We start from the raw sequence: 24,134 nt of genomic DNA on the forward strand, positions 1-24,134 counted from the left end.
TTTCAGTTCTGGGAAAAATGAAACCAAAAAATATAGGAGATTTTTCAAGATTTTTGGTTGTGAAAGCTTTCCTTTTTTGTCTACTTTGGTTAACATTGAGAGGGCCGTATAAATTTGATTCAACTGCAGCTCTTCTGCAAACTGATTGCGGCCAGTGATCCGTAACTATAAATGTTGCTTCTGTGTGGAAGTCTGCGTTTTAGAGAATGAACTCAGCGTCCAGAGATACTGGCGGCTGCGCTCCTTTGTCAGACGTAACACGGTCTCCCGATAGCCTTGCCCACGTGTACAGTAACTGGCGTGTGGAGGAGTTTCGTATCCTTTTAAAATGAGCTTCTGTATTAGTTTCTGTGCAGAGTTGTGTCTTGGTCCAATCTGATAAGATTTGCAAATGTACTTTTCCTTTGTAAGAAGCCACCCACAAGTAGCTCCCTTCCTCAGAGGCTTTTTGTTCCTTGAAGTGTATCAACTGCTCCTTCCCTCCATGCTTGAAAAGTAAAATGTGGTCATTTGAATGTCCCTTTTGTTTCCTAACACCACTTACCTTCCTCTTTGAGACAGCTCTCAGAGGACCTAGGTATTAAGGTGGTAAAGTTACTTTTTCAAGCTGCAGCAGCCTTCTTCACCTGGTTTGCTGGTACATCTGTGGCTTTGGAGATGCCTCTGGCTTTGTCACGTGGCTGGGCTTCGGAAGAGAGCTTCGTACTCCCTCATTTTCCTGGATTCCCTTCTCTGACTACATGTTGAATTTGAGGAACCTGCCCTTTCTAGAATGATTGTGGACGCAGTTTTGCATTAAAAGCTAATGAGGCCTTCATGGATTTTCTCACAAATACTAGTCTGAAGACACTCCCGTCTCCAGCACACGTTCTGGATTTGTTAGATGATCTTTAAAGGCATGGACATTTGCAAACACAGTCCTTCTTTATTTATATATGCAAAATCATCTTTTGTGAACCGACAAAGCAAACGCATCATGAGAGAAGACAGTGGGAGAATGTGCCGTAAGGTCCCTCGGTGGATTCAGTCCTTTCAGGGGAGTTTGGAAACCCAGCTTATTAGGCGTGAGTGGCAGCTGCTCCAATAGCAGCAGTGCCGTCGTTTACATTATTTCACTTCACAAAGTGCTTATCAAAGCAAATTTAGTACATTAGAATAAAAGCCAAAGTAGAGAGCATTAAATGAATCACTCAGAAACTAACCCCATTACAAACAGAGCCAGAACTGCTAGAGGAAGCTGGCACAGCAGAGCATCTGACGCTCCCTTAACACACCCACCGATTCCAAATGAAGGACCCCATCCCTAGGTTAACTCAATAATAAGACAGGAGTCAGGGGGAAAGTGTGTTAGTTTTAGTGGGGGAGCATGCTTCCTAATTGTATAAAGTAAAATGAACAACCTAGAAAATGACAGTATGTGTTCAACGTATCATTTTTCTCAGCAGACAAACTTCAGAGGACAGAAAGCACCTCCTCCTTGCTCACTACTGTATTACCAGCTGTTAGCAAAATGCAGTAAAGATCTGTTGATTGATTGGTTCATTGATTGATCGCTGGGGGATATAATGAGTACTTCCACCTTTGAAACAATCTTAGTTTGGAGAGGAAAGTATGTCTATCTTTTGTTATGTAAATATAACAGCAAGCAAAGTAAATAAGATGGGCCGGAATCAATTCTTAGGTAATCGGGAACAGACTCTGCCATGGGGATGGTTCACATTTTACTCCAAAAGCAAAATTTTGCATTTAGTGTAAGAAATAGTGGTAAAACACCGAGCTTTTGCTTTCTACCAACAGTGTAAACATTGCTCTAACATGTAGTCTCTGGAAATAATTTAGTTAACTCTTATTTTTATACGCATGTTCTGTTCTGGAGACTTGATGCAGAAATGCTGATGGAAAGTTTTTTCTCTAAGTGACAGTTTGTTTACAGAAATCCCTTGAAATCTTGATGTTATTGAAAAGTCTGAAATAAATGTTGCCTCGAAATTGCCTGTTACAGAACAGCTCCACACCTCCCAGAGCAGTTCCCCACTTCGTCAGTAAATCACCTCAAATCCGTGAAGGTCATGGAGACTGCTCCCTCCGTGAAATGAAATATTTATGTTCCAATCCCCCAAACATATTGCGGATCGTTTTGGTGTTTTAAGTTGAGGGTACGTAGTAAATTATTCCAAAATTATGGAGGCCAAATGTCATTCCCTCCAGAAGTTTGTGTAATATCTATTTATCTGTGGGCAGATGACTGCTCAGGATAATCAGACGCAGACTTTGTCAAGTTTAGTCTAAGTAAACACAGCTGAACATAAGCAAGTTGGACTATAAGGGTTTTTTGAGCTTTGCCAACAGCATATGACCTTGGAGAATGCTGCTTTTTTTTTTTTTTTAGTACAGTCTGCTTTCAATGGAAAAGAAGAATTCTTTTTGTTTCAAATTAACAAGTGATGATTAGAAGCTTGTTATGTTCTAATTTTTAGATGCAAGACAAATGAACATCATGCACATACCCAACAAAAAGCTGCCTTCCTGAGGGAGTTATTCCCCCCTTAAGGAGCTGAATTTAAACCACGAGAGTGGAAGCCAATTAAATGGAGTTTCTTTCTAAAAGAAAACGTTTCTTTGTTGTTGTTTATTTGTATTTTGGTTTTTGTCTCTGTGCCATTTCAACAGATTAAAATTGTGTCTCCAAATATGCCACTAGAAAATGGACTTTACTGACTTATCCGTTCTTTAAGAAGCATGTGTCCTCAATAGGAAAGAAACTTTGCATTGTCATTAACGTTTGGTCTTCAGTGGAAATCCTCATTAACCGCGTTATGCTTTTCACAAGTCCTTTTTTTCTTCTTTCTTTTTTTTTAAAAAAAATACATGTTTCTTTTCACTTACCTAATACGTTCTTCTTTTAGCCTAGTATGGAATCCGATGTTACATTTTTTTAAGGGCACTTTGTGGTTAAAATAAAGTTCCTATTAAATGTTTCATGTCAAAAGGTGGACTTTAAGTGCGAACTTTGGTAAAAGGTGGATTAGTGGAGATTTGCCTTGAAACTTCTAGCCTTTCAGCGTTCTCTGACAGGCAGGGAGCCAGCTACATGCTCTGCTCTCTCTGTTCCTTCGCTTAAGGAAACTATTTCTTTCCTTTTCACCCTTCGGGTGTACATTTCCTTCTGAGAGCAAATGCAGTATGGATAAAGGGTGTGACTAATAAAGTTTTTAAAATAATTCATCTTTCAAGACTTTGGTATTTGACACTTTTTTTAATCACACGCTGGATAAGATTAGCCAGCATATGGGAAGATATTTAGATCTATGTGCTAAAACATTATTCGTGTAAGACCCATCCATATTTTTTTATTTGTATACCTCTTTTACCTATATGCCGATCGAGTTCCATGTTACGATGACTGCTTTGAGGAGATAATATCACAATGTTTTAAATATGTTGCTACGTAATGCGGCCACGCTGCGTCCTCTTCTTGTTCAGGGCGGCGTCCTGCATCCCTGGGCACATCAGCGTCCACATTCGAAGGCCCTCAAAGCACTTCCTACTCTCAGCGTGTCACCGTCAGACTCCCGACGGCCCGTGCCCTCCAAGCTGAAACGTGCTCTCCCTCCGTCCTTCCGGACTCAGAGAATCCCCACCCACCCAGTCACGGGAGGCAGCCCCAGAGGCGGTAGAGGCTCCTGCCTCGTGCTCCCAGACCCCACCTACCCTTCAGCAAGGCTGCCCCCGAGCGAACGTCCCCACTGCTGCGTCCTCCACCCCCACTCCTCCTCACCTGTCTGAGCTCCTGCCGCGGTCTCACCTTCCACTAAGGCAAGGGGGATCGTTCTGAAATCCAGGTCCAATCGTGTCACTGTTACACATCCTTTCAGGATGGAGTTCACCTTCCTCCTCCTGGCACCCAAACCCAGGAACCCCTCAGCACCCGGCCTTTGCTGATCTCTCACCTGCCCCTTCGCACGCCTCATTCGTTTCAGCTGCACAGAAAGATTTGACACGGGGGTCAGGTGCCGGCATCGCCTTGCCCTTTCATACAGCTGCCCCTTCACCTGGAACACTGCTCCCCACCTTTGCCTCAGTGGCCGCCGCTCATCTTTACCTTGGCCGGTCGCTTTCCCGTCTTTACTGTGTCCTGCTGCTCAGATGGTGATGGCGCTGGCTGGGCGCAGGCGTGAATGGAGGAGGGTGCATGCTGGACGCACTTGCCCGTGGCCTCATCTCTGCCGCCCCAGAGGATGCCATCTCACTCAGAGCCCCACTCAGGGCCCCCGGAGCACTAGTCACACGGAGCTCTTGTCATTACTCAGTGAGTTGCTTGGGGTGAGACCCATCTGTAATTCGTACAGTATGTCCCCTGCATACGAACCTTCAAGTCGCGAGCTTTCAAAGATGCGAACATGTGTTCACGTGTCCGGTCACGTGAGTTAGTTGTCACGTGCGTGCATCCTCTGCAAGTGGTCGTGCTTTTGTGTACTTCACTTACAGGACTGTGTAGACCACAGTAGTGCAGTAACTTTATTTCAAGCCCAGGTTGGCTGGAAGCAGGTGTAAAAGCAGCGGTGATGTAGCCGGTACTGCTGAGGTGTAGCGGCGGCGATGTAGCCGGTACTGCGTGTAGCGGCGGCGATGTAGCCGGTACTGCTGAGGTGTAGCGGCGGCAGTGTAGCTGGCGTCTCTTGTTGCTGACGATCTGCTTCAGCTCTACCATCTCCCACCTGCTCTCCCTCCTCCAGTCGGTAAGTCTTCTGTCCTGTTCACTCGATGCCAGCCCCTGCATGCCAGCTGTTGTACTGGACTACTGTCCTTTTCAAGGGACTGTACTGTAAGATGAAAAATGTTTTATTTGTTTGATTTTTATGTGTTATTTGTGTGAAAAGTATTATAGACCTATTACAGCACAGTACTGTAGAGCCGCCTGTGTTAGTTGGGTACCTAGGCTAACTTCGTTGGACTTAACAAACGTGCTCTCGGAACAGAACTGTTTTGTAGGTAGGGGACTTACTGTATTTCTAAGGTCACAGTGCCTGACATTTAGAGTGCATTCAGTAAATGTTTGCTGAAGCAACCAATGAACCTGTAGAGCGGTAAATGAAGACACCATGGAGAAGAGCCCGTTCTATTGCACTTAAGATTAAAAGATCGGGCTTCTAGTACTAGCCCTATGGTTTACTGAGTTTAGCCTCGGACCTGTCAGTCAGCTTTTCTGAGTCTCAGTTGTAAAATGGGGAAAATGATACAAGTGTGCACAAAAAGGAAATGAGATTAATGCACATTTATGACTTGCGAAATGCTTGATAAATACTGTTGTCACCACTGTGAATTGTGATAAGTTGACCTGGACCTTAATTACGCCCCCAGAAGGGGGGGGAGGGTAAAATGCTGTGTACAAAGTGTAATTTTCCATTTGATACTCAAAAAAATTTGGTTTTTACTTGGATAAGTTCAGCTTCATTGTAGTGTTGTTACCCATTCTCTATGAAAGCACCAGGCATCCAAAGATGGCACAAAAATTCCAAGGGAAATTGAGTATCTCTCGCATTCTGCTGTGCAGTGGGAAGAATTTTTAATAAATGTTGGTCTCCTTGTAAGATGTCGGGAGTACTGAAATAACCCATATATTCTTACTCCAATTGAAGGATACCAAGTACAGCTGTTTAGGATAAAGCAGTGATACAATTAAGGTCTTTTAGGTAATGTATGTTTTAAGTAGTTATTTTTTCCCTTGTGGAATTGTATCAGTCAGTGAGCTCTTCATAGAGCTTTTTACAAAGATTAGAGACCTGTCTTTTAAGAACTGGGCATTTCCAAAGCTGTTTCCCCAGATGCAAATGCCATATTCTATCTTGAGTAAAGATCTTCACAATTTAAAACTTTCTCCGAGCAATTAAGAGTAAACACGCTAGCATACCTATATGATTGCGTGGATAACACATGCAAGCTGCCAGGCCAAGAACAGCTACGTGCGCCAACCCCAAAAATGAGCAGCAGAAGACCGGTTGCTGACCTAATCCTGGAATTTGCCGTGTGTATGCTCATTCTTACTCTCATCGAAGACTCCATTCTGATGTTTTGCGTATTGTGGCTACTAAGCAACTTAAGTGACCTTCTCCAAGCCGTTGCAACACTGAAGTCTCCACAATATGCAGTCTTGCCCTTTGGGGAATTTTCCACACTGGAGTGTCAGAGACATAACATGCCTGCCCGTGACCCAGGGGAGACAATTCAAATGAAAAAACTATTTTGAATTGTTGTGTTATTCATTATCTGTTCCATTTCAGGGTAAATCTTCGCCACTACAAAGAGTTTGCAATTGTGGAATAATTATAGCTGCTCTTTATTGAGGATGCCTGGCTGCCTGGTGGTTTGCAGTGATTATTACTAATTTCTGCAACAGTCTTCATCATTCCGTATTTTGTGTCTATTTTACAGATGAGAAAAAAATGAGACGCAGAGATATTAACCGACTTTCCCCAGACCACATGCTAATAAGCAGCAGTGCTGGGATTCAGACCCTGAGCTCTCTGGTTCCAGATCTGCTCTCTTCCATTGCAAGTTACTGTGGGAGGGGGAAAGTGTGATTAAGTGAACGTCACCCTTCCCAGTTCACACTGATTAGCAGTGAACAGGTGCACTCAATTTCTCAATTCAAGATAAACCAAAAAAAGGCACTAATCCCATTAAAAGCAGCTGTAGGAATTTGAGTAACTAATTGGGTTATTCTCTTTCTCTGTCTTAATGACTGCTAACATTAGCATGGAATTTCCATTTGAATAATTTTTCAATTAATCATAAACTGGGACTCCCATTTCTCAAGCAGCCTTTTGACAGATGCTTTCAACACTTGCCCCACACAACTCCCATTACCTCCTTTTTTTTCCTCCAGTATAAAAATAATCATCTTTTTTTCATTTCTGGGCCCACTTTCTGCTTTTCCTAGCCCTGCTAATTATTTTTATGATGATGACGATTACTTGTGAATAATTAATTCAGTGCATTTTCATCATTACACATCCTTCGTTTCTTTATGCTTCTCCAGGGGGTCCTATAAATCAGGACAAATACAGATTCCTTTGCCTTTCACTTTGAAAGAAAGGATTTTTGTGCATCCTTTTGTCCAAGTAAGAATCTATTATCTATTATCCAATAAGCTATCTAATAAAATAACTTTTATTTTTTAATTTTTTAAATTAATCTAATGATTTTATTATTTTTTCTAAGAAGATCATTCCATTTTTAAAATTGAAGTATAGTTGATTTACAGTATTTATGTTAGTTTCAGGTGCACAGCATAGTGAGTCAGTATTTGTACAGATTGCACTCCGTTAAAAGTTATTACAAGATAATGGCCACATCCCCTGAGCGGTACAATAGACCCTTGTTGCTCATCTGTTTTATACACAGCAGTTTCCCCTGCCCCTCCCTCTCCCCACTGGTAGCCACTAGTTTGTTCTCTCTGTCTGGGAGTCTGCTTCTGTCCTGCTGTACACATTTGTTTGTTTTATTTTGTAGATTCCACATATAAGTGATATCATTCAGTATTTGTCTCCTAAAGTAGGCTGAAAATCAGTGGGATAATATATCCAGTTACTTAGAGTTTGGAAAATAAGAGAAATATATTTCCTAAAAAGCCCGACCGACTAACTCTTATTCCCATCTTGTGCTGAGGGCTGTGTGATTAATGCTGCCCGAGGCCTGAATGGAACAATGGCTCACTTCTTCCTGCGTGTTTGTAACGTCCTGTGTTCAGCTCCCATTGTGGTGGCCTGGGAAGGATGGTTTCTCCTCCCTTGTTCAATAGATGCTTTTAGCTCCCCTGGCTTTGGACCCATGTGCAAACCGTATGCGTAATGAGTGGCTCACTCCTGCTGGCTTTACCTGGGTGTGCGTCTAACAGGACAGACCTCTAAAACAAGAGGATACAGTGAGCATCGCCGTGGAACATCTGTAGTTTCAGGAGCCTTCCCAGTTCTTTAGTTTTTGTGAGTAACTGTTCTGCCCCTTTTGCGTTCCCCTTCTGAGTGTGGAGAGTCACCACTAGGGAGGGGAGAAACCACATGCCTGCGAGAGCTTGGGAATCTTGCAAGGAATTACGATTTTCCTGGCTGTCATTACCCAAAGAAGGGGCAATTTTTTGTGCTTTCATGATGAAAGTATGTAGTTTGTTTACCCTGGAGTGTGAGAGCCAGGCTCTTCTGTGTAGTCCTTTGATTCAAAGCAATGACTATGATCTTCTGCACAGTGCGTATTCATCACCTAGTTCTGGTTCTCTAGAGAGAATTTAATATTTAAATCACTTGTGAGTATATATAGTGCATCCCATCACCAAACCCAAAAGTGTGACTAAGTGGATCTGGTTGGTCCTAAGAATGTAATTTTTGATTCTTTTCTCTGTCTTTCTACAGCTTTCTGCTTTTCCCTGTCTCTCTTTTGTTTATTTCAAAATTAGTTTACACAACTGATTGTTAAAATATATTTCTCTCTATAGTCATCAGAAAGTATGTGAAAGGATAGAAGATATCAGGAATTACAGAGGATTGCCTTTAGTCCAAAAATAATATTGGGTTCATTGTCCGTTTCTCTAAATCAGTCATTTTTAATGATTAAAACAAATATGTTTTCTCTTTTATTTCTGGGTGTCTTATTTACTTTTAAAACAGGCTGTGACATTTACAGGGCATTACCTATGGCAACTGCTTGGCATTTAAATATATTTAAGTCATGTGAACATGCCATTCCTCTGCATTTAAATTTCCATGAAATGGCTTTGCAAGAACTTTTCTGTGTGCTGTACTCATGCTTCTTTCTGGTAGTCATCAAGCTCTGTTGTTTTTTTTTTATCTAAGACCCTAAGAGTGTCTGCGCTCTTTCTTTACGGTTTCTTTGCTTCACGTTTAAGTACTGTATTTTTGCTATCTTGTGATAGAGACACCCTGCTGAAGATTGCATTGCTTAAGGCTGTAGCGTGGAGCCTGTGTGTCTAATTTGGGTCATCGGTGGCGGGTGGTGGTCCCAGCACAGGAGGGACCCACGTGCTCTGCAGGAAGAAGGGGCTCAGCTCACCCTCCAGCAGACACGGCCGAGGGTCGTCCCTAGTTCTCAGCCTGTCCCTGGGCCTCTGGGTGGCTTCCAGGTGATGGTCACTAGCACTCTGATCCTCTTCAGCCCTTTGGTCCCAGATGCTCTGCCATTTCTGCTCTTGTTCAAAAGCAAAGCCACCAGCAGGCCTAGACAGGACCCTGTCACTGCTCAGTTCAGCATGCTGACCACTGAGCTCTACTGTAGTGATTTTGGTCCTGGGGGTGACCACGCTGTTTGCATGGTGGTTCTGTTCCCCATCCCTGTTCCTCTTTAGAGATCATATAGCTCCAGGTACCTCTCAGGGCTGCTTTAAAAATAACAGATTAAAAATAACCAAAAAAGGTGTATAAACCTCATCACAATGTATAACAACACCATGCTCTGTTCTTCCTGAGGCAGGCCTGAACAAAGTATTCTTCTAAGGGCAGCAGAAACTAAGTTTACTTGAGTTTATAAAAGCTTTTTATCCTACCCTAGGAAGAAAAAAAAAATCCACATTAGGTTGAATAATTACTTTTTGATGACCCCCATCTGGATTACTATTTCCCAAAGGAAAATTTAAAAAAATATAAGACTCCCAAAAATAAAAGTCCCCACCATGACAGCAATATAGAGCTGAGCCTACGTGTTTATTTTCAAAACAGAAAACACAGATCTTATAACAGTCTGTTATTACCATAGCTGCTCCAGTTAGAAGAGAATGAGGGTGATTTGATTATTCTGAAGTATTGTGTAATATATTACAATGAAAATCTTGGGTCCCTTTATCCTCAAGTTTGTATTTGTAATGACTCTCCCTGAACTATATACATCACAGCATAGCAAAAACTGTAATACCTGGGGAAAGTAATGCAAGTAAACTTTTGTTACACCATCCCCCCCAAAAAAGGCATATTTTAAGTGGTATTATATTCATGTTTAAGCAAAAATAGACAAAAGCATTTTGAACCTAGAGTCACCCATTTCTGAACGGCATTTTCCTAATACAAATGTTATATCTGCTACTGATACGAAGGTAGAATCAGGAACTTGGTTCATTAAACGCAGCCCCGACGGATCCTACTGAGCCATAGGACCCTCGGCACCCCCAAGGGACCTGGGGTGGCCCCCTCAGCGGGTAAAGGTCGACCGACATGCTTCACTTCCCTCAGGGAGTCGTGATGCCAAAGCCCTTCCTGTGCACCAGGCTCTGTTCCACAAGCTTTACACTGGGCACCTCATTTAATCCTCACTGCAAGCCCGGGAAGGAGGGGTTACTCTTATCCCCATTTTATAGGTGAACCTGAGATGCGATGCACATAAATGACTCACCCGACGCCCTGTTTCTAGTGAAACCGCCAGCTATTTTCTTATGGTCCTAAGATACATCCTGTGCCTTAGAGAAATTATTGTACAAAAAGGTGGGTTTGATCTATGAAATGTTTTTGTTTTCTCCCCAAATAGATCACCTTGTTAGGTGAAAGCAACTTATCCCCTACTCTCTTCTAGAAATTTCTTGTATCCTACATTTAGGTGATAGCAGGGAAATAGGATCTATATGCCACTGGAATTTAATGAATGGTTTGGGGTGTCGATTCCTAGTGACTATCTGGTCTTCTCTGGTCAGATCGGGTCATCAGAAGACCTCTAGACTAGGGACACTCGGACCCATAGCCACGGCCCAGGCCCGCAAGGCCTTCTTCCTCATCTTTACGCCTCTCCCTGCTTTTCAGCTTCTCCCACCTTCAACAACATCAACAAAAATCTTCCCAATTTTCATTTGAAAGTCCTTCCCCACCCTAGTTTAGACTTCAAATGACTGTTTCTGAAATTAAAAGCAGAAAATCACAGAACCTTTAAATGTAGAAATGTGTGAACATAGAACACTGACATGCCAAGTATAATTTTAACATTTTAAGTGTATTAGGAGCATCAAAATGTATCTGAAATGTAGGAGAAAGACTCGTAATACTGTTCATCTTATGTCTAAAATATGCTTCTTTTCTATTAATAAGTACAGCAGACGAACTGTGAGTAGAGAACTGTCACTTGCACATCTTCTGGAAGATCCAAGGGGTTGGCGAACGTCACCTCTCTTGTTGTGTCATTTCTGGTGTTAATGCATTCAGACAGGTTTAACAGCAAGATCTCCTAGTCTGAAGTGTCATTTCTGGTAATTTAAGGAATTTGAAAAGCATGGCCATAATGTGAGCCAACTCAAAGATACACTTCAGTTCATATATCAAAGCAAAAGTACTTTTTGATTTTTCAGAGATACTGAAGAGCTTGAAAATACATGGATGGAGCCAGACTTTCCAGGCAGTTTCTAGATGATAGCAAATGCACATTTTTCCATTTAAAAGGCCTTTTTTGCTGAAGAAAGTCGCATTAGTACGTTGTAACCTCACACTGTTCAGCTCCATATTTATTAAACATTAACCTCCTAGACCTGTGGTGTGGCAGCTGTTATGTAGCCCTTGTGCTATTGCAGAGCTTAGAGGATGAGTGTCAGTGTTGGGACACTGGGACAGAATTAAAGTTCAGCTGAGAATCAGAGTAAGACCACCCTGTTTTCAGAACTAGTAGCCCAACTTGCACGTGGAAGGGAACACTTTTATAACCAACTCGCGCCCCTTGCAGCGCACGGGCACACACGGAAGTTACTCGGGTATAGTTAGGAAGTCATTTTCTGAGACTTTGGCTAGAAACCTAGCTTTCATGGATGAAACATCTGGGGTGACATCTCCAATATTCCCCTTGAGAAAATGAAGTAACAAAATCCAGTAGACACTTCAAGTTAGTAGATATTCTTTAATGTGGCTCCAGTGTTCTTTGTCTTGGCATGTTATGTACTCTGGCACAAAATAGCATCAGAAAAGCCATTTTGTCTTTGAAGATGATAGATTCTGCACAATTAATGCATTAATCTGTGCTCATGGGCTTTGGCCAGAGTTAAAATATTTCATCCTTACATAATGGTTTTCATATTAAATCTCTGAACAACACTATTTTTTCTGATGAACTAACATTCAGCCCCATATTCTAGATGTAAAAAATACAGTGAGAGGAGAGGTTAATTTTTAGAAATGTTTACAAGGATTTATATAGTTCTTGGTATACATGCTTAAGCTTTCTTCTAAGTGTTCTGGAAAACATGAAGTCCTCATAACCTGAGTCTAGTGTGATTAGCCCTGCTTTCCAGGTGTGAAAGTCGGAGCACAGAGTAACTTAGCATTGAGGACCTTTAATTAGTGGAAAAGATGGAAAGTGGAGTTGAGACATTCTAATTGGGTGGTACTCCGCTTATTTGAAAAGTTACGTTCAAATTACAGATCCCACCTCCTGTGCCTTTAGTCCTCCAGTCCAGACTGATGAGGTCAGAATAACTGTGCGTTTTACCAGAACAGAGGTTCAGCTGGGAGTTAATAAGGAGCCACCGGCCTCAAGTTCTTTTCCTCCGCATAATCAGAAAAGCCGCAGGACAGCTATGTAGCTCCCTAAATGATAGGGAGCCCATCGACACTTAGAGGTTTAGCCACGGTCATGGGTGCTCCCGGAACAGTAAAGATGTTCTGCTGTTGTTAATGGAACTATAACCTTTCCTGAAAGCTTTGAGGTGTCAGCTACCCCAGTCTTCACTATTGGTCCAGAAGAGAGGGGTGTGGTTTCTAATTTTTTGTTTTCTGGGAGGAGATCGAGAGGAGGACGCATTGACAGAAAGGCAGCTGACGGTGGGGACCCTGTGGATCCAGGACATCTGGGCACTATTAGCTATAGTGAGAGGCCAGCCCACGTGAGAGGTGGCAGGAAGGAAAAGAATCTTTCTCCAGATGGTGGAAGTCATGGCTGGAGGAAACACTGGCTTAATTTTTGGAAAAGATTTTCTTTAAACTCTGAAATAATTTTGGAAGCCACTCATTCTTTAAGGCCTCAGGATAAATAATTTAACTAGTATATTGCAAAGGGAAAAGAAATACCAGCTCCATCCATGAAGACGAGGCGGGTTTCATTTTATAATTTTCACTATTCCGAAAGGCTCCACTAATCCTTCCATGAGCGATAGCCTCGATATTCACCAAGTTTTGGTGCAGTCTCTTCCTGTCATGCTGAAGCTTTAACGTGTAATTCGCCTTCAGTCCATGGCACTGGAAAAAGCAGTTTAATCATCAACAGATAAGTGTTACAGGTTGTTGGGTAGGTTTTTATCCTTCCTTTTTTTGAGCAAAATCACTTGGGATGATTTATCTTTACTTATTCAAAGCTCTAACTACCCCAAAGAGAGGATAACCACAGACATTTCCCCTAAAGTGATGCCGCAACGGCTGTCTAGCAGTTACTTAGCAGCAGTTCAGTCCTGGTGATGCAAGAGTGATTTTAGGGGCGTCGCGTCTATTAAAATGTCTCTAATTTAAAGTCTGAGGATGAGCTCAGCGGAGCTTTAGACTTCCTATTCTGTGATTTGGACTGATTTTTTGATGTTACAGATTAAATAATAAGGAGGGAAAAAAGTCATTTTTTTGTATCTCTGTGGTCTAGAATACTAGCAAAAGGTATAGAAAAGGTGTTTAATGGGCTCTCTGTGTAAATAATGCATTAGACCTTGCCATGGTCTTTGAAGGTGGCTTTATCAACTGAGATTGCTTAAATGATGAAATGCTAGTAATTGTTATTTTAAAGAAAACCCCTTCTTGTAACATTCGAGACTCTCAAAATTCAAGTTTAAACCGGGCGAAGCTGGATTTTGAATTCTTTCAAGCCGTTTCTTTTTCACAGGCGAAAATACAAGAAACAAAAAAAGAAAACAAAACAAAAAACATTGCCACATCAGGGGAAGCCAAATGAATGATTATTATCTTGTTTGTTAACGAAAGGGTAAGGGTAAGGAAGATGTAGAAGTTCAGTGAAAAAGCAAGTTCTAAAACGCATACAGAGACTTCCCTGGCGGTCCAGTGGTTAAGACTTTGCCTTGCAATGCAGGGGATGCGGGTTCGATCCCTGGTGGCGGAGCTAAGATCCCACAGGCCTTGCGGCCAAAAAAACCAAAACATAAAACAGAAGCAATATTGTAACAAATTCAATAAAGACTTTAAAAATGGCCCACATCAAGGGCTTCCCTGGTGGCGCAGTGATTGAGGGTCCGCCTGCCGATGCAGGGGACACGGGTTCGTGCCCCGGTCCGGCAAGATCCCACATGCCGCGGAGCGGCTGGGCCCGTGAGCCATGGCCGCTGAGCCTGCGCATCCGGAGCCTGTGCTCCGCAACAGGAGAGGCCACAACAGTGAGAGGCCCGCGTACCACACACACACACACACACAAATGGTCCACATCAAAAAAATCTTAAAACACGTACAAAGTGACTCCTTTTTAAAAAATGTATATAAACTTGCTTTGGGAGTCAGTACATCCAAATATTAATTTGAGTTATCCGTCAGTGCCCTCTATTTTCTCTTTTACACTTTTTCCTGGATTTTCTGCAGCGAACCTGCATGCCTTTCTTATTAGAGAACAACAACAAATGCTGTTTTTAAAAGTAAAGAAATGTCCAGCCGCGGTGGAACCAGTCTGTAGGGGTGTGTGAGCCCCGCCCAGATCCAGTGTGTGGGGAAGTAGAGAGAGACGGGGTCGATGCTGTCTGGTGTGAGTTCCTGCAAATCTGGAGCGATCGGTATTTCAGAATATTCAGTGAGGCTTTATATCTACCCGACTCACCAGAGTCTCGTGCTTTATCTCAGTTGTTCCAAGTATGTAAATAGCTCCAGAAACTGGTCTCGTGCGCCAGGGTCTCTTGGGACCCCTGAGACCAGAAACACTAAAGCCTGGCTGTCCACATCTGCTGTCTCCAGCAGCGGCTCCCAAACCGACCAAGTGTGAGAAGGCACATTTGTCAAGCGTCTGGAGCTCTCTTTCCATTTTAATTTAGGGAAACATATAATACATGATTTTTAGATTATGTAATTTAAAATACTTGTTTTCTTAATCTTAATTTTATTTACCTTTCAGTGGTGTGAGTAGTATTTTGTGGAACATTTTAAAACAAGCCTTACTGATTAAATTTGAAAAAAATCTCAGTGCAAAAGATTTGGCCATATTTTTTTCTCTTTTTACGACTAGAATTATTACCTCAGGAATATATATCAGAATGAATATTTCTAAACTGCATTTCTCAAACTTGAATGGACACTTTGCCCACAGGGCTTTGTGCTTGCACATCTCGAGTTGCAGTAGAACTGAATTTTCTTTATAATTGTTTCTCTACTTAACTTTATAAGGAAACACATGTCCAAACTGAGGATAGCCCCATTTTAAGTTTCAACATGGTTTGGGTTTTACAGCATCCAAGATTTTCCTAACGACGCATCTCTTTTTTTCATTCCTTTTCTTTTTTGGTCTTAAAACACGCTCTTTTGGCTGGTTCAGTAAGTTGTTCCTGCCAACCAGTTGCTTTTATGATAATTGACAGCGTAGCTGATTTTTGGAACCTTGGGATCTAAAAAGGCATTTTAGCTCAGACGTGGGACCGGCAGAGCCAAGCTACTTGCAGAGTGAGAGAGGCAGCTGAGCTGGCCTCGGACCCGGGTCTGTGCCTGGGCAGTGACGGCGGGCGGGCGTCTGCTCAGACCCCTTCCTGCTCCTGTCACGTCCTCTCTTGAGCTACTGGGTGCCGCTTCTGGAGGGGGCTGGTGAGAGACCTCCTGTCTGCTGAAGTGGCGTCGAGTGGTGGCCCAGAAACCCACCGCTGCTTAAATACTGACGACTGGCCGAAGAGACACAAAATACTTGAACCAGATAAGCGCCGGTGAGTTTATACTTCAAAGGAAAAGAGCACATGAAAAAGAACATTCCACATTTAGCACATTTAATAGAATGAGCGGATTGTAAATTGTCTGAGTCCCCCTCAAACGACCTCCATTCTCTGAAGCCGCTGGGGCGTCTCCCCAGGTTTCAGCTCAGCATCAGGAATAGAGAACAGTCTCCCCAGATTGCCAGATGCTTATACTCCTTTGCTTTCCTACAAAAGTACAAATGTTTCAGAGTACAAGGGCCCCTGTCTGCTGTCTCCCTTCTGCTGGTGCTTCTGGGAACCGCTGCTCTGCAGGAGGTGGCTCTCGGACGCACAGAACACCGGCGACGCGGGCAGCTCGCCAGCAGCAGCAGAAGCACGCCCTTCCAGCACCAGCTGAAGTTTTGCACCGAAACTACCCTCGGCACAGAGATGCCCCCAAAGCAGCGTTTGACCCAGCAGTCAGCTTTTGCTTGTTGGTTTGAAATCTTTGACATCGAACTTCGTTACATGCTGTTTGAACATTTATTACTGATAGAGAAGCAAAGTGTGTCTTCTCTTCATTCCTTTTTATGAAGCCTTTTCTTCTGTTGCTGGGAAAGGAACCTGAATCCATACCAAATGACATTGAACTGAGTGCCCTCTCTGCCTTAGAAATAAATTACAGGATTCATCTTTGCTGCGAGGACATTGTTGACATTCGTGAAACTAATTAAGAATACCCGAACGGGGATCGGGGTCTCTGTGTTTACACTTCAAAGGTATTTTCATAGGCACCAAACTGTAAAACACATACACCCCAAGAGTAAGCAGAGTTTTATAATTTCACGGTTCGCCGTAGTAAGCTTGTTTCTTGGTGGCAGGATCCTGGTAGGCAGCCATGGGGGCTGCTGCTTGTGGCGTCTGGCTGGCCGCGGGGATGCAGAACACCCTAGTTCACACTTCACCTTAAACCAGCTCTCGTGGACCTTCCCAGGGACCTACGTGTCTTCCTTCCACCTACAGAGTCGGCAGCCACGGGCTTCCTTCCTGTTGTCTGCACTCTGTTGCCCATCCAGGTGGGGAATCGGATGCTGGTCCCCTGTGTACATGCGAGACAGCTTCGTTCGTAAGCCAGAGCATCAGTTGCATGGTCTTTTCTGAATTATGTTGTGTTACTTCCCTAATGTTATTTAACCTTCATGGAACTTACTCTGCTTTTGCCAAGTCTTTCCGTTGGATAAATATCTCCATAACCTATTGCTTCACTTTGGCAACAGAATTGTTGCAATTTGTGGGCAAAATTGAGCAAAGGCCTAACTCGTTTTTTTTTTCTCTCTGTAAAATGTCCAACGTTGTTAGCTTTTCTTGTCCTAAACAAAGGCACTGACTTACTCTCTGTTCTGGTAGTGCCTTGTATCTGTCATTATTGAGCAGAGATTTGCAGTTAATAGCACCAAACGGAGAAAGACTTGACAGACAGCAGAGACACTGATGCTGGATAAGCCAAGACACAAAGTGCTTGGGGTTGTGCCCACGTGTAGGACGTGATCTGTAAGCGAGGGTTACGAGGGTCCTGTGAATTCAAAGTTGTCATTCTTTTCCTTCTGTTTACATAAGCAATATTATAATTCCAAAATCATCAAGCAGCAGAGGTGTAGCTAACCATCCAGGCCTACCTCGTAGGGGCCGAAAGATCCAGAGGCTAGCAGGGCTCCGGAGGGGGACCAACTACGCAGGAATCCAGTTATTTTTCCAAAGATCCCTAAAACGAAAGGAGACCAAAGGGACTAACGTTTATTGTTCCATTTGGGGCCAGACACACTTCATCTCACTTACTTTTCGTGACAACCTTGCCGTTTATTCACTACGCGCTTTTGTTGTGTTTGCTTGTCTTCTTTTTCGGCAGGGTAGGTAGGGTGGCCCTGAGTGAAAGGCTGTGCAAAGAGCTCAAGGTGACCGTTACTATCTCCTGGTCTACACTGCCTGGCCTGACTCAGGATGTGTTAACAGCTTTCCCTGACTCTTTTCCTCCATCGAGGGCATCAAGGTTTAGCTGCCTTGTCGACACGGTCAGGTCCCTGGGAAATGTCGCCCTGCTGGGACTATATCATGATCGTGTTCCTGATCTCCCCCCCAGGTCTCTCCGAGTTCCACGACTCTCTGGGAGCCCAGGGCTGGAGATGAGGCTGCACCGCGGCAAACTAGCTTTGAGCACTGCCAGGGAGTTAGGGGAGGAGAACAAAGGGAGGGAACTGAGGGCAGGAAAAGCCAGCTTTCCAGAGGCCGTGGAGCCCAGAGACGCTGTGAGCAAACTCCCTGTCCCCATGCTTCCTGTGTGGGGTGCAGGGCTTCGTTCTGTAGGTTCTCAATGGTGTTTGTCGCTGATGGTGGTGGTGCTGGTGGCGGAGGTTTAACCGCTGTATTTCTGGCGTCTCTAAGGCTGCTGGGAGCTCCAGCCCCACTCTGTGTTCTAACCTCCCGTGCCATGCCGCTGCCCCCCTTTACCCTCTGGAATCTTTCCCTCCAGCATGTCTATTTTTGTGTTCCTGATACCTTGCTCTTTTGGCCAGAGGAGCTCCCCCAGAGAGGGTTGATCCGGATCAAGAACCCATTTCGTCTTCCTTTATAAGGTGTGGTTTTGATAGACATTCGTGCTCCGAGTGAAGCAGCAAGCCTGGCTGTCACGTCCTGCGGGATGAGGGGTCCGTGTGGAGCTCACAGACCAGTGCCTGCTTATTCCAATCCGCCAGGAGTCCTGCGTTGCTGTCAGCACTGGGTCTGTCATTCATCGGCTAACTCGCCAGAGGGGACTACCTGCCAGTCCTGTTTCTGAGATGAAGGTTTGATTCCATGAGATCATAGACTGCCGAGCCACAGGCACCCTGAAGATCACCTAGGAGCTCCTTTATTTTATAGTTCAGGAGACTGTACCCCAGACCTCATGCAGCATCACAATCTGCCCAAAGGCACACGGCCGGCGAGTAGTGGGGTGAGACCAGAACCTGCCCCGGAACGGTCAGCAGTCTCTCCCTGTGCCGTCGCCCTTCTCACCAAAATGCCCAATCAGTGTCTCAGAACAAACTGACCGCAGATGTTTGTATGTTTATGAGAGCCACTTTTTATTCTGTATTACCTGTTCTCATCTTATTCCTGCTTCTTTGCAAAGAGATTTTTTTTCACACCTTCTTCGTAAAAAAAAAAAAAAAGTGTAATCAATTTTCAACATGTTTCCTGACGAACTTTCATTCCTCGTAATTAAGGATGAAAGGCCTGAGATTCAAAAAGATAGCAGAAAAGAAAAGTAATCAAATGTTTGCTTTTCTTTACAGACACTCTGGAAAATAGATCCAGTAAGGGTGACAGGTGAGCGGTATGTTTTTATTTGCCATTTGTGCTTTTCAGTGGTGGTCTTCTCTACGTGCGCTGCAGTGAATTTGATTATTTTCTTTCTGTTCTGCTTAAATGTAGTGCAGCTAATAGAAAGGGACCAAGCAAGGACGACACGTACTGGAAGGAGATCAATGCAGCCATGGCCTTAACAAATCTCGCACAGGGAAAAGACAAGCTGCAGGGGACCACCAGCTGCATTATCCAGAAGTCGTCCCACATTGCAGAAGTGAAGACGGTCAAAGTGCCCCTGGTTCAGCAGTTTTAAGAGTTTGTCACCTTTCAGATCGATGGCTGTTCTTCACATCAGTGTTTTTTCATAAACCCTCATCCTAGGGGCTGGAGCAGCAGTGAAGATGACTCCTTTTCAAGCCTCTTCCTATTTTGAATCGTCCTAAGTATATCATTTAGTTGCTTCTATAAAAGACGTATAAATTATAAGACCTCACTTTAATCAAAAATACTAACTTATTTTATGTTACTCCAAGTACGCATAAAATGTCTGCATTGCTATTACAGTAAGTGCCTTGCTTTCCCGAAAATAAGCTGCAACGTGGGCGTCGCAGAGCAGCTGCGCCTCACAATGACAACACCACAATGCTCACGAGACTGTGAGTGCCATTCCAGATGCACCTACCCACGCCAGGACTCAGACCATAATTGCTGAGAGCCCTTGAAATGTATTCACTAATTCACATGTTAAAACTTGGAAATCTGTTCAGCCCAAATGAAATGTTCCTTTAAAGAAAAAAAATTCTGAAGTATTTAAAATTGTTCAGTGTGCTTTGCCGAGGGACAGTGAGAATTTTATGCACGTATCTTGCCTGCATATCTGGTTGGTTACAAACTTCCAAAATAAAAGGTTCAGGGATCACATAATGTGTACATTCAAGAAAAATGGCAATGAACGTGATCAGAAAAGAAGTTTTTAAGCACTGCTGGAAAACACCACAATGCTCTTCAGAATTGATTTGGATTTTCTTTTTCTCAAGTTTTGCCGAAGTTTTCAAAAAGTTTATTATCTAAATAACTCGAAATGTTCCCGTATAAAACTAAAACTATAGGTTTAAAAACATAATCCTGTTTGCATTAGAGTTCAGTGTTTTTTGTAATGGAAACTGTTTTTCATATGGAATAGCTAAAAACCTCTTATTTGGTCCATTTCAAATTACAGTTGCTGATGGACAACTTATATTGCATTGAGAACAAGGTAATAAAAGAAATGTATCTCGATGTGAATATACATATACACACAAAATTGATTTTTAAATTTAAAACATATGGGAAACAAAACATTGAACAGTCTCTGACTTTTGCCAAATAGGACATTAAGGTGAAATCATGTATTAAAAGAAAGAACATTTTGTTTCTAAATTAGACTATCGTGGAGTGAGAATAATCAATATCAAGAAAGATCTTTTTCAATCAAACGTTAATATTCTAATCAGCTTGGGGAGGCTTGAAATTTGAATAAACAGTAGGGATGCCAAATATAACAGAATATTTGTGCTCAGAGAAGTAAAAAGGATTTGTCTCTCTTATGGCGGGATGTTTTTTCTGAGTCTGTAACCTATTTTATAAATTTTTTTTGAAACTGGAAAGCGTTTTTGTGAGTGTGAATGACAGCCAACAGTGCAGCCACGTGGTGACATTTTTCTTTATTTTGCAAAATGCTTTTAAAGCCAGAGGCTGCTCTAGTTGATATATGGACAGTGTCAGTCTTGATACACATTGTAGGACACTTTTTCATGTAACATAGCATTTGGGGATTGGGTTTATTTAGTGTAATGAAAATAATTTGATATTAAGATATTTTGTACATATATATATTTTTACTTTGTTTTCTAAATTGCTGTTTGCAGTAAGAGTAAGTGCAAAGCAAGATATGTAAGTTATGACTGTATGATCAGATGAAGTATGAGTTCTTCTGGTTTACAAGATCCTTAAATAGTTACAGATCCATGATAAAACTTTGGAATCTTTATAAAACAATTTTTCGAAAATGTGATCATGTCAGTGAAAACTAAGGACAAGTACTTCACTCTTTTTCATACTATTATAAGTTATTCTGGTATTAAATATTTTAATAAAATTGTTTTTGTTTTTACATATTTCAGTTAGATGAATGGATGCTGGTTGTTTTTTAATTTGAATTAGTCATAATTCATTTTTACCATCTTTTCAAAAAGAATCAACAGATTTGTTCTATGTTATAAACCATGGATGACAAGCCAGTATAGGACAGCTCTTCACATGATTTTCTTTAAATACCAAAGCTTGGAGTCTGGCCTATAAACACATCAAGGCGATTTGACAATTAGCACATCCTGGCATAATAGCTCCAATTGCAATTACTTTTACTTTACTTTTTCTTTTGCTGCTTTCACATTTTCTGGAAATCAAAGTCCCCCCGACCTTTAAAAGCATCTTCAACAATGCTGAGTCAGCTGCTGAGACTCTAACTCATAATTTATGTTGTAGAGAAATAGAATTACCTCTATTCTTTGTTTTGCCATATGTAATCATTTTAATAAATTTAATAACTGCCAGGAGTTCTTGACAGATTTAAAATAAAAGTTAATTTCTAGACCTCAATGATCATATGAATTTTGTTTTCCTTTGAGAGCTGACCAGGTGGAGAGGGCAGTAGAACACAAGGGTCCATTATATGCCATAATTCTCCTTAGGTTGGTCAGGGATATGATATCGGGGCACTGCATTTGTATTAGGGTTGAATTTCATCACCTTAGACCACCAACCCACCCTTTAAGAGCCGAGGAAAAGTAGGATGCTAACGGTTAAAATACATAACTTTAGAATGAAGATTTTCATTAAAAACCTTCCAGTAGCTAATACAATACGCATTATTACTGGGTGCTGTGCACTGGAGAGAACCTTGGCTTTGAGGCTAAGCAGATGTACGTTTGCATCCCAGCTCTGCCACTCACTACTGTAGGGTCCAGACTCAGTCACTCTCAGCTTCAGTTTCTTCACCTGCAAAGTGAGAGTAATGAGTTATACCCTGTAGACTTTGCTGCAGGGTTCAGAGATAATATACAATATATAAAGTGCCTACCACAGTGCTTGGCATTTAATAGGTGCCCAATAAATGGAAGGTATTATCACATAATTTTAATTCCCTTATATAGGGTTTATGTGCAAGAAAGTAGAAATATAAATGGAATATGAGATGTGGGTAGTTTAATAAAGAGCCTTGAGAAAGGAAAGCTGTCTGATGTGAAAGACTGCAGTGAAATGGTAAAAGTTGGTATCAGAATTAGAACGTCAAGAAAGATCATTTCATTGTCATTCGTCTGAAACTCCTGGAGAAAAGCTTAAAGTAGAACAAAGGTAGGGAAGAACAGACGTGCCCGTAGAAGACGCAGCATGTGCGATGCCTTCGTTCCGAACAGCAAGAACTGCTTTCCCCTCTTTTTGTCCTGCTTGATCCTGTTCAGGATGACTAAGAACTCAAGCTGCTGTCTGTACTCTGCCTGCTCCAAGTAGCAATGTTTAGCAAACAGTGGCAACGGCCGTGGTCTGCTTTTAAACTCATCCAGCTCGAAGGCATCACATCGTGCAAATAAACACAGAAAATAAGAGCAAGCGCGCAGACTCTTGCGTCTGGGGCCGCTTAGGTCGGCCACGCCTTGGAAGGCAGTGCGGGGTGGCGGTAGAGCTTGGGCCCGCGCAGCCTGGCTGGGCCTCTTCACTTCTGAGTGACTTTGGGGAGTAAGCATAAGGCTTCTGTACCCAGTGTTTGCATCTATAAAATTTGATCTCTTGAAATTTACCTACTCCAAAGATCTGTTATGAGGATGAAGTAAGACAGTGGATAGAAAAGTGCTTTGCCAACTGCATGGTTCTGTACAACTGTTAACGATTATTAATGAGTTCCAGATGACTCGGAAAGGCCTAATATCCCATAATTTTTGGCGGAATAAATTGTGGTTTCCGTGACGCATAGAGGACCCCTAGATTTTGAAGACTTGTTATGTGCCCCCACCTTTGGGCCTTCTTGAGTACAGAGTCTTTTGGTCCTGCGCTTCTTCATAACAGTTATGATCAGAATTAGGTCATTGATTGTCACACTGCAGGGACAGAGTCCTGACTTCACCGCTTCCTAGCTTTGAGACCCATCCTAGAGACGAACTAAAAATTTGGTTTGGTTGGTGTGTGCATTGGCCATAATGAACTTTTTCTTAAGGTGAGAAAAACAGATTTCTGAGTTTGGAAAAACAAGCTGATGTGTTGTTACATCTTTACACAGATGACTCCATGGAAATTCATCCCATGTAAAGATTGTCTCAGTAAGTCTTCTGAAACAAATCTCAGCCCAAGTTTCCAGTTTCTGGAAACCTGATCTGCAGTGAGCCTGATTCATGACTTCTAAAGAAAACTTTTTAATTCATGTTTTAAAACATTATAAACGTAGCTTGTGCTAGTTGTAGAGACACTGAAGCAGTACAGAGGGACACAGATAAAAAGCCCCATGCCCTATCTCTCCACGATCCCAATCCCACGTCCCAAAGGTAACCATGGTTCACAACGTCTTGTGTATGCTTCCGGAAACTATGTACATACAACCTTGTGCTTTTTCATCTTGTACTTGGTACTATATTCCTCCTACTTTGCAACATTTTTTACACTCCATCCTATGTGTGTACATATACAGTATATATACATATATACTCTATGTAGCTTTCCTTATTTTAAATGATTGCATAGGATTTTGGTCCAGGTTATTAAATGTGTCCAACAAATACCCCTATGGACTTAAGAGTTATTTCCAATCTTTAGTTATTACAAACTAGCGCTATTCAAAGTGCTGTTTCACATCGAGATAAGGAGCTTTCGTCCAAATACAGATCAATATACTGTTTTCTTAATCAAGAAATTCTTTCTATGAGGAAAGATTGTCACC

General features: G+C 42.4%; 1 protein-coding gene across 1 annotated transcript in view; it reads left to right on the forward strand.

Annotated features, from left to right (window-relative positions):
• The window catches only part of MKX (mohawk homeobox), a 61,876-nt gene extending 40,071 nt beyond the window's left edge, over window positions 1–21,805 (forward strand). Inside the window, exons 6-7 of the mRNA XM_067705800.1 lie at window positions 19,153–19,186; window positions 19,292–21,805. Of these exons, the coding sequence (XP_067561901.1) occupies window positions 19,153–19,186; window positions 19,292–19,478 (221 nt within the window). The 3' untranslated portion in view covers window positions 19,479–21,805. The remainder of the gene's footprint in view (window positions 1–19,152; window positions 19,187–19,291) is intronic.
• Window positions 21,806–24,134: the final 2,329 nt, after the last annotated feature.

Source organism: Pseudorca crassidens, chromosome 1 (assembly GCF_039906515.1).
Source record: "Pseudorca crassidens isolate mPseCra1 chromosome 1, mPseCra1.hap1, whole genome shotgun sequence".
Lineage (NCBI taxonomy): Eukaryota > Metazoa > Chordata > Mammalia > Artiodactyla > Delphinidae > Pseudorca > Pseudorca crassidens.